The sequence below is a fragment of the Miniopterus schreibersii genome, assembly GCF_964146895.1.
Source record: "Miniopterus schreibersii genome assembly, chromosome: 2".
Lineage (NCBI taxonomy): Eukaryota > Metazoa > Chordata > Mammalia > Chiroptera > Miniopteridae > Miniopterus > Miniopterus schreibersii.
Window position 1 is genome coordinate 166,101,137 of NC_138102.1, and position 11,772 is coordinate 166,112,908.

An 11,772-nucleotide genomic window follows, 5' to 3' on the forward strand; every position below is an offset into this window, starting at 1 on the left:
CCTGATCTTTTTAAATTCCACAGAAAAAGTATAGCATGCACTATTTGTCTTTCTCTGTTGGCTTACTTCATTCACTAAGCAAGTGACAGAAATTTCCTTTTTCTCATGGCTGAATAGTAATTCACTGCGTGTGTGTGTATAATATTTTTTTAATCCATTCATCCACTGAAGACACTTAGGTTGCTTTTCTCCCGTAATTATGGTGACTAGTGCTTCAATGACCGTGGGAGTACAAATATCTCTTCAAACATAATTGTGTCTTTTTCTTTGGATATATACCCAGAAGTGGGTTTGCTGGACCATATGGTACTTCTAATTTTAGTTTACTTACCAATAATAGGTAAACATTTCCCCCTTTCTTGATATAATATGAGAAAGATAAAAAGAATTCCATCTAATTTAATGTTTTATTTCTTCTGGTATTCAGGTGTCGTTTGGCGTGTGTTTTCAAAGTCTACTTTTTCTGCCCTCTCCAGTTTGGATGAAGGTAAATTGTTTTTCACTACAATTGTTTTCCTCCTACATAGTTAGACTTGGGCTTTTGTCATTTACAACAAACATTTCTATTAAAATACAGACAACTAATTATGATTGGCAGATAAATTAATGAATAATATAATGGGTAGTAATTTAATATTCCAGTCTCTTACATTATGGTATAGTTAAATATTGTTCAATGTTTTTCCTTGACAGAGACATTTATTTTTATGAGGAGAAATATAGGTTACTTATATAAAAAAATTAAATTAATGCAGCAGTTTTAAGAACTAGGGCAGAGAGGCTGAGAATTAATACTTGTGACAGTTACTATAAGTTGAAAATGTAGTAATTCTTTGGAATATTAGTGACAAATATCATTAAGTACCAATTGTTAATGGGATTATGATTTTAAATGTTTTCCATTGTAATAAAAATAACATAATAAGAGTATAACTAAAATTAGGTAGTGCCCGTATTTGGCAACCTTGTCTAAGAATACAATTTATGCATCTAAAACACTCTTAACAAAGCCTAAGTTTTCACTGTTTGTGATTTTAAGATGAGATAAGTTGACAGCATGAGTGGTCAAGTTTTTGTCCCAGAAACCATTTAGAATATGAAAATAATTTCTCCAAGACACTTACCAATGGACAAACTAAATGACACACTACAAGCTCAAAGTCTCCTATACTCTGGAGGTGTTTGATGAAATGAAGCATCTTCAAAATTGCCCAAGTGTAAGAATTTCCTGTGCAAACTTTAAGTGACACATTAATGAGAAATCTACTTTTTTCTACTATTGCTTCTCTCTCAGTCTTCACAGAGTAGTCTGTGAAAACCACAGACGTTATTTGTGTACAGGAGTGACCTGGTCTCCCACTAAAGGATTCTTGACCTTCTGGCTTCCAGAGGTATGTGCACTCTCCTGTCTCTCTACTGGCCTAATTCATTTAATGGGAAATTACAAATGCTAGCCGTGATATTAATGAAGTACAATTTATATACAATCAAATCAAAGGAAACGTTGGTATGCTTATTTGTACAATTTAGGGTAAAAAGAATAAAATATGAAATACGTTGGTGGCTATCTTAAAATATTCAAATTTTTACCTGTGCAGAATTGCTAAAGAGCATACACATGCATGTTTGGGCTTAAAATCCCATAAGCAGCAAGAAAAGAACAGTCAACTTTGGATTTTGTAATTAATAGATTTAAGTATATATGTATATTATTTTATATTTAACACAGACTTTAAAAATAGATTCTTAAAATGAATTCATCAAATCATGAAGGTCAAACATAATTCCTCATACATGCACTTTGATGAAATGAAAGCATTGTGACTTGCCATAAAAATCAGGATTTAGTAGCCTCTGTAAAATGTCTATTTAAACTTAATTACAAACAATGGAAAGACTTTTTACAAATTGAACAACACATTGCCAAAAGACATGCCACACTGATAAGAGACTCCTGTCTAATGAATTATGTTGCACTGTCTGATGTGAATCAGAGATAGTGCACGGCAGTTGTGTTAAAACCATTAAAAGAAGTGACGTACTGAGAGTTTAGAAATGTCAGATTGAATGGTAAGTGTTTCACATGCATTGTAGCTTATATACTTTCATTCCCACCTTAGATTAGTAAACTAGGTTGTTAGACATTACATAACTTTTAAAGGTCATACATTACAAATGTGAAAGTCACAATTTATTTTAGATGTCACTGACTGTAGAGCCTATTGACTGAATTAAGTGTTATCTGATTTATTGTATTTGCCTACACACTACTTTGATAGCCAGAGGGTCTTTCTGGAAGTTTGCTCCAACAATGTTTCTCCATAAAAGATCTACACATTTATTTATCATTTATGGTTTTATATCTTAACCATTAAATAAATTGTAAGTTACTTGTTTATAGTTAATAATTTTAAAATCCTTTAATGTTCTATTGCTTTTATTATTTGTATGTTTTGGATAACTTTAGCGTGTCATGTAACATTTTTCAACATATAAAATACTTCATTAAATTTTAATGATTTCTCAGAACTCCACAATTATTCAAAATAAAATATCATTTGATAGCACCTCATCTGCCCTTTTCATAATAAATGTGACTAAATAAAATTAATGTATTACAGGAATTAGTGTATATGCTAATACTACTATTCTCCCAACTTTAGAATACTCAAGATTTAATCATTTGTGGATTTAAAAATTGTCACAAAAATTGGCAAAACACGTTCTTTTTCTATACAGCATTTTAATTTTCAGTTATCCTAACAGTGTTAAAATGTTTCAGTGGAATATGACTTTAATAATGATATCATTATTCTGAACTGCTTTATTCTTCCCTAACTTCTCACTTTTCATGGCTTCAGCCAATAATGTCATGTCAAACATGGTGTATCATTTTAAGAACTATTGTTCTGTCATAAAACACATTGAAACCTCTAAGTAAGTTAGCACAGGACTTCACGTCGGTCAAGCGCGAAGTGAGCACTGCTCCTTACCTCAACTCCAGCCACATTGACTCTCCCGGTGATCTTGTCACTCGCATCATTTATTAACTCCTTGCGTACCGTTAGCCTAGGCCCCATCCCTGACATTACGCAGGGGCCGAGATGGATACCCAGGGAGAAAACGGCTCGGAACCGAACCTGGCCAAGGACTCGAGAAGACAGCAAGTGAAAGGTAAGGGCGTGAGAAGCTCGTTTACTCACTGAACAGCGAATACCCTCTGTGGGGATAGACTCAGACGCCTCTCAGGATCTTCAATGGGATGACAAGAATGACCCCTGCAAAGGTAACCCGTTTAATAGACACACAGTGCAACTCTGGGATGTGCTGCTGGGGCCCAGAGGAGCGGGAAAGAGTGGGGGCTTAGCTCACACATTTTCCATCTGAGGGTCAGAGCTTAAAGCTGGAATACAGTATTCTAATATGAAATCGAGGACAAATTTTATGCAGGCATTGTTGTAAGGTGTAGTCTTTGACCAAAAACTCATGGAGCACTTTATTTCCTGAAAATACAATAGTATATTCTGAGAGGAAGAGTCCAGTGTTGGATAGGTTTCGGGGTTCCAGTTTATATATATGATTCCTTGTGTTGTGGGTTCTCTTGTATGTAAACTATCTAAACAATGTCCCCATCCCTCCTTTCTCTTCCTGCAGATTCACCATCGCCTCCAGAGAAGGTCATTGCTGGGATCCTGGGAGTCATCTGCCTCATCTTGATGTACAGCATAGTAAGAGTGATACATTTTATGCCTGGTAAGTTTTTGAAAGATTTTAAGGCAACTACTTACTTCAATGAATCTCAGTGTCTCTAAACACTTCATAATATTATGAATAGAACTCTCATTTTAATGTGTGCATTTAGATAAATGTGTCATGTTATTCTGAATTTGTCAAATGCCTAACATAATCACTGTAGAGAATATTTTACATACATTTATATATTCTGGTTTCATAACTCAAACACATAGTTTAGGAACCCAAAAGACCTTATGAGAAATATAAATTAATTCTTGGTATTGGTTAAACCAATACTTTAAGAGATGGTAAAGTTTTGTCCTTTAGGCTTTTAAAATATTTTTCCCCTAAATGCTTTTCCCCTAAATCTTTATGCTTTATTAATTTTTCTTGGTAAAATCAGTTTTATTACAGATAATTCTCATAATAGACAATGCAAAAAAAACTTCAAACTTAAAAACAAAAATTATTATTTATTTAGGTTAATTAATTTTTTAAGAATTACCTTCATGTTTTTAGGTACTGTAATACTGGAGAAGACCAATTCATCCCCCAAAACAAGGATCCAGAAAGGTACATGAAATTTTCAAAGTTCTGATATTAACCAAGTTTATATGTTGTCTCTATCTTAGGTTAGGCAGAAATGATAATAGACTTTTTTGAGGGGAGAGAATATAAATTATAAAATGAGAGATATTTATAAATGATAATTATAGGAGAGTGTTTCTTCTTATGCAACAATATGAAGAAGTATTTATGTAAAATCTCTGTGCCCACTGTTGCCAATTAGCTCAAATTTCCTACTACTCTATTATGATGAGGAAAAATCACATTGCTATTGTAAAAAAGGTGGTTTCTTTCATTGGCTTCCGGGACATTAGAAATTGAATATTTTGTTTGTGTGTTTTCTTTATTTGAGCACATAAGTTAGGCAATGAGAAGTGACCCTTCTCCCTGAGTGTGTGTCTGAGTGTTTTTTGTTTTATATGTATCAGCCTGTGAAGGTCCATAGATATTGTGCACATATGTGTATGTAAGTGGACATATATGTAATCTTTTAGATCAAATTGTGTTAAGTTAAAAATTTATAATTTTTCTTTAGCACATAATTGTGGTCGTTGTCCACTGGAGTGGTTTACATATTCCAACAGTTGCTATAACCTTAGTACTGAAGATAAAACATGGCGTGAGAGTTCGATGGCCTGTGCTTCCAAGAACTCCAGCTTGCTTCATATAGATGATGAAGAAGAAAGGGTGAGGTGCTAAACATTTCATATACTTTATTAAGGCTTGTTCCAGTCAATAGTATATTTGTAGAATTCATATTTTTGTACATACTTGTAGTCATTTTAAGTCTGTATAATATTCCACTGTTTGACTTTATAATATTTTATATTTTTATGCCACTAATGCACATCTGCTAATTTTCGATCTTGCTTTTCATAGAAAACTGTGCTTCTTAAATGGTTGGTTTCCAAAATACACTTTGCTTTTTAATGTTACTTTATATCAAGGACACTAAACATATAATTGAGCACATTGACGACAAGGGCAGCAGAACCACAGAATCGCAAATCAGACTACAAAGCAGAACCTGCAGTCCTCCGCAGCCCTGCTCCTGCATAATCTCTCATCACTTACCCACTCTGCCGACTTTTAATATCACACAGTGTCTTGGCTTGTCTTTGAACCTCATATCAAGGAAATCATACAGTAATACGTTTTCTTCCTGCCTCTTTTGGCTCCCATATGATATTGTTGCATTTCATCTATATAGTACTTGTCTGCAGTTTGTTAAATTTCACTGCTGAGCTAGATGAATGTGACCTTTTAAAATCCATTCTATCTGATGTCTTTCATTGGGGATGAGTGTCATGGCCTCAGGGGTAAAGAGCCTTGTTGGGTCCATTACTTTTAGTCAGAGGATCTCTTTTGCTGGTCCCACCTCCGACAGCCCCACCCCGATTCCTTTGGTGGCTTCTCAGCAGGTGTCCTGAGGGATCACCCTCGGAGGCTTGCCTGGTGGTGCTGGGCAGGGTCCCCTCCCCAGAGCCCGGGGGGAACGGCTCCCTTCAGCCGCCTCCTATTGCTAGGCTGGGTGTTGGGACGCATCAGGCCTAGGCCGCTTTCTTCTGCTGGGTGAAGATACGAGGTACCCTGTCATTCTGCTGTCCCCTAATGCGGGCCCCAAAGCATTTCCCCTTTCTCTTTCCGCCTTTCAGAGCTCTCCTTCACTTGTATCTTCCACTAGTTCTGGAATTTATAGTTGTAATCAGCAGGGAGATGAGTCTCTGACACCTGGACCACTGCATTCCACCAACACAGAGACAGATGAAATGGGGGCTTATCTGGTTAAAGAATGGTATGGGACACAGAAAACCAAATTTTTGGTTTTCATGTCATTTATTTTCTTAATTACAATCCTCCCCCTTTTTAAAACCAAAAACCAAAAAACCAAAAACCTGGTATCTGAGAAACAGTAGAAAAGTACATTGATTTAGTCATGCTATCAAATACTTTAAATAAGTATTTAGAAACTTATTTAAAGTTTTGTTAGTTTTGTCAACATGCGTAACTACTAAAGTACATGAATCAGAATTTTCCTTATTAAACTAAGAAGAAGAATGAAAACATTAAACAAATGTTGAAACATTTAATGAAAATATTAAATCAAATGTACAAACATTGCTGAAAGTCTGAGAATATAAAAATGATTTAATATATCTTTTATAAAAGTCTTGAATATACCCTTAGTGTTAGATTAGGATCCAACACTCTCATTTTCTTCTCAAAGTGAAGGATTTTATGAAAGAATACACTATTTGCGTTTACAAATAATATAAAATTTCATGATGATTATTTAAATAAAAATTGTTTATTTTGCCGTAGAAATTTCTGAGTTCCATGTCACCTCCATCATGGGTTGGAGCTTTTCGTAAAAGCAGGGATCATCCTTGGATGTGGATAAATGGTTCAACTTTCAAACTGAAGTAAGTTGTTTTTAAAATGCTTTATAAAAGAAAAATACAAAAAGAAAAATTCAGAAGAGTATTATTAATTCTTTTGCTCAAGCTGATTTACATACATGAAGAATGATATTCAAAGTTAGTGAAACATTGATACAAATATTAAAGAATGGCTGCCCAGTTTTCCTAATAACCAACTCATACTGATATTATATGAAAAATATCAGTATCCATTTTGAAAACATTCTCCTATTGCAGTTACATGGAAAATGCTATTTATTGTCTCATGGGTTGGCCCCATACACTATAGCAACAAAATTATGTATTTTTCTCCATTACAGTGAAGCACGTTTATCAACTGGTAAAGGTGACTGTGGTCTGATGCACCCATATGGCTTCTCATCGGAGAGCTGTGGATCTTCTAAACGATACATCTGCAAGCATAAGCTTTAGAGTTGGGGTTCTGTCGGGTGGCTTTATTTTCATGAAATGGAAATAATATTATGACCATGTAAATCTTCAAATGAATCATATTATTGTTCTAATAATGAAGTACTTTCCATAACAATTATTAGAAAATAATATACACATCCAAAAGGACAGATATCATTACTTTTAACGGCTGGTGTTTTTTGCGCTATGTTATGTTTGTGACATTCAACTTTTCTAAAAGACCACATGTTGTGTGAGTCAATTTACATGTAATATCAGGCATAGCTAGACCCACAGAGGGAGAAAGTAGGTTAGTGGCTGCCAAGGGCTGAAGGGAGGTGGGAATGAGAAACAACTGCCAGTTGGTTCACTGCTTCTTTTGAGGGCTGGATACTTCCTCAATTTTGTTAGTGATGATGGTTGTGAACTCTGTGAATTACTGGAAATCACTGATATATATACTCTAAATGGGTGAATTTTATGCTTTGTGAATTATACCTTGATGAAGCTGTTAATAAACATTTTGGGCTATGTTTGGGACTGCATAAGTAATGTATAAAGATCAGTCACTTTACAGGATTGATTCTCCCAATCAATATCATGCTTTATTCGTCCATGTATTAGGTTTCCTTTCATTTCTCTACTATATTTGAAATTTTTCTATATTGAAGTCTTAAATAAATATGGGCATTCTATAGTCATAATTTTCTAAATGGCATACTTTCTTTAAAACTTTAGGTATTTTTGCTGCTTTAAACATAAAAACAATTGAGGTGAACTGTTGATTCTTTGTACTAATTCTATCATTTCAAATATATGTTTTTCTGTATAGTTTATATAAAGAGTTATTTTATTTCTTTTTCCCTGGTGCAATTATTTCCTTTTCTCGACTTATCTTCATAAGCTAGGGTTTTATTTCCAATGTTGAATACTAAGGACAGTAAAATTCTATATGTATCATTCTCTATTTTAGAGGAACATATTTAAATATTTCATCCTTAAGTATGAGATTTGTTTTAAAGTTTTTTTGTCATACCTTTCTCATATTAAAACAATTCCATAATATTGCAATTTTTCTAATAGATTTTTATAATCAATTGATGTTACATTTTTATGACTTTTGCATCAGTTGGAATGACGTTTTCTCCACATAATGTCTATGAAGTAAACTACATTTATTTCTTTCAAATGGTAAACCAATCTTGCATTTCTGAAATAATGGTTATTTTGTATTGTCCTTTAAAATTCAGTGCATACACTACACTTAGATTAGTGGCTTTTCTTCATTCATGTTCACAGAGTTTAGAACTAGTGCCAGGTTGTTGCATTAAGGCTATGTGGAAAGCATTCCCCTTTTTCTTTTACCTGGAAGCCTTTGGATAAGAGTAGTGTTACAGTTTTAACGTGATTGTTGCTACTGATGCCACTGGAGTTTGAAGAATTCTTTTGTAGGAAAGTTTATAAAATGAACTTGATTCCTGTACTACCCACTAGATATACAGAGGTTTCCATTTGTTGTGCTGCATTTGCATAAATTTCTATTTAATATGAAAATTTAAATGTATTCATAATACAGGGTGGGGCAAAAGGAGGTTTACAGTTGTCCATGTGGAAAATGATACAATAATTAATAAATAATAATACAAAAATAAGCTCTGTGTTTCGAGTACACACAACTGTAAACTTACTTTTGGTCCCCCCTGTATGGCTTTATTATCTGCTTAGTATCTGTATATACGATAATGCTATTCCCATGTTTACTCTAGATAGAAAAGATTTGTGTCTTCTCAGTTTTTTCAAAAGTCGCTTATCAATTTCACAATTTTCACTGAGAATCTCTTTGATCTGCTCATCCTCTCTACTGTAATTTTCTTCTTTTTCTTGATTTGGAATTTTTTGTGTTTGTCCATCTTCATTTGGATTTAATTTCCCATAATCCTAGCTTTTCCATTTTTAGTTTCTTGAGATGCATGCTTGGATGTCTCTTTTTTCAAACTTATTTTTTATGGTTGACACTACTACAGGTGTCCTGGCTTTCCTTACCTTGGCCCACCTCCACCCAGCCCTCCAGGCCCCTCTTCCCCACCCCGCCCAGGCAGTCCCCACACTATGGCCTGTGTCCTCAGGCTATGCATTTATGCATATGTGTCTTTTCGTTAATCTCATCTGGTCCCTTCCCCTCAACTCTCCTCTGACATCTGTCATTATGTTCCATGCATCCATGCCTTGGCACCCATTTTGTTAGTCATACTATTTTGTTGACGACACAAATAAATGAAAAGGTATTCCATGCTCATGTATGGGAAGAATTAATATTGTTAAATTGCCAATGTGACCAAAAACCATCTATAGATTCAGTGCCGGCCCTATCAAGATTCCAATGGTAGAAAAAGCACTCCTACTTACAGGCAACCACAAAAGACCTTGAGTAGTCAAAGAAATCTGAAGGGGGAAAACTAAGCAGGAGGTATCACACTGCCTGATGTCAAGCTTACTATAAAGCTATTGTCCTCAAATACTGTATGATCTCATAAGTGGTATCTAAAAACAACAACAACAAAACCAAACTCCTAGAAAAAAGAGATCAGACTTGTGGTTGCCAAAGGTGGTGGGTTGGGGGAGAGAAGTATTAAAGGAAGGCGGTCAAAAGCTACAAAGCTCAGCTATGAGATAAGTAAGCACTAGGGATGTAATGTGCACGCGACTACAGCGAACACTGCTGTAGGTGATACAGCAGTTCCCCTCGTGTCTGCTGGGGATACATTCATTACAAGACCCCCAGTGGATGCCCGAAACACTGAGGAGTGCCGAATCCGGTATATACTATGTTTTTTCCTGTATGTACATACCTATGATAAAGTTTTACTTATAAATTAGGCACACTAAGAGATTAACAATAATGCCTAATAACAAAATGGAACAATTATAACAATACACTGTAATAAAAGTTTCGTGAATGTGGTCTCTCTCTCAGAATATCTTACTGTCCTCTACTCGCCCTCTTTTTTCTTGTGATGATGTGAGATGATAAAATGCCTATATGATAACATGAAAGGAGGTGAATGATGTAGGTACTGTGACACAGCACTAGGCTACTGTTGGCCATCTGTCACTGTGTCGGATGGAGGATCATCTGTGTAGGATGATGCTGGATCATCAACTCATGATGATGTCAATGGTGGGATGTCAGGAGCAGACCATGTCAGTGGTTAGGGATCCACAATTGAAGAGTATTTTGCCAAATACTTATCTGGTGTGTGTGTGTGTGTGTCTGTTTGAATTTTCTTACTTTCTTGAGTATGCCAATACAATTATTTTGGTAATAAATTAATATATATAGCTACAAAAACATTTAGTGCTTTCTAAGAAAATGCTTCTGGATGTGTAAAGGATATGCAGAATCATTTACAGTTGACTCTATAATTTTCAAACTAGAAGTGTGGGAACATCAAGTGACCAAAGAAGAATGGAGTCTCTTTCATGATTTAGATAGTTTTGAGTTTACAAAGGTTCCAGTGACCATTTCAGCTCCTGCATGTTATGAAGCCTGAACTGACAGTTTAAAACTCACCTGATCCAGTCTCCTAAGTGTACAGATAAAGAATCCAGTGGCCTTGCCAAACATGACAAAGATGGTAAAAGACAGGCTGGATTACAAATCAGTTCTCAGAGGTGCTCCAGAAATGTCTGTTGAGTTAAATAAGGCACAGATGTCACACAGAACTCTACTCATGTCTGAAAGTGGCCTTGGAAACAAAATCATTCCCGTGATTGCAGCTTATCACTGATCACCCATTGCCCTTTATGCTTCTTTTCTCCTGAGACGTTTGGACTCGGGCCACTTTTCTTCCTGCTCTTCTGGGCTCACAGGCCTATATCAAAAGTCCCTGCTCTTGACTGAAGCTTATCATTAACCACAGGAGCTACCATCATCGATGTCTACAGTCACCAACATTTGCACATGGGGCAGTTTGTTTCTCTCTGTAGCTCATTTCTAACAGAGCAAGCACCTGCTCTATTCACCTGATCCATCTCTGATTCCAGAGCAAGTGTGGATTACTTCTGGGGCATCAGTGTCCCAAACAGTAATGACATTTCTCATCACATCACGAATATGTCATATATTGATACCATTGTATTTAGCTGATTATTAATAATAGAAAAGGAGGAAAGGAAAGGCCAGACCCAGACATTATAGGCATGTTCCCTGCAAAGCACTGGGGTAAGGGAACCGGGAAAGGGAAGCTATTGCATGCCCAGGAAAGTTGGGGGGACATAGGGAAGGTGTTTGCTGTCAGCCACACCCGGGAACAGAGGTCATTTGCCAGAATGGGTGTGGCCACTGCACGTCCACAAAGGTTTGGAATACTTAAGTCTCTGAATAAAGAAGTTCCCTGTCTTGTGCTTTAGGCTCTCTTGAGGGATTTACTTCTGTGCAAATAAAAACCCCTCACTCTCCCAGGCGAGTCTCAGAAAATTCCTTTCCTTGGGAATCACAAGAACTCCACCCCAGCAGCACCCAGTGGGGAAGGACACCCCGTTTTCTCCGATAGAAATATGATGTGCCAGATACTTCCCACACACATTTTTGGTGATTTATTTTATGTCTCAGCTAATGGCTACACAGAGCCAAGCTGCT

The 11,772-nt window shown here is 35.8% G+C and overlaps 1 protein-coding gene across 1 annotated transcript in view; it reads left to right on the forward strand.

Moving 5' to 3' along the window:
* LOC308552599 (NKG2-A/NKG2-B type II integral membrane protein-like) overlaps positions 1 to 7,154 on the forward strand; it is a gene marked incomplete at both ends in the record, with an annotated part of 36,234 nt that extends 29,080 nt beyond the window's left edge. Inside the window, 7 exons of the mRNA XM_081127811.1 lie at positions 428 to 487; positions 3,097 to 3,174; positions 3,655 to 3,753; positions 4,255 to 4,308; positions 4,838 to 4,989; positions 6,625 to 6,725; positions 7,043 to 7,154. Coding sequence (XP_080983937.1) covers positions 428 to 487; positions 3,097 to 3,174; positions 3,655 to 3,753; positions 4,255 to 4,308; positions 4,838 to 4,989; positions 6,625 to 6,725; positions 7,043 to 7,154 — 656 coding nt within the window. The remainder of the gene's footprint in view (positions 1 to 427; positions 488 to 3,096; positions 3,175 to 3,654; positions 3,754 to 4,254; positions 4,309 to 4,837; positions 4,990 to 6,624; positions 6,726 to 7,042) is intronic.
* Between the last annotated feature and the right edge of the window lie 4,618 nt (positions 7,155 to 11,772).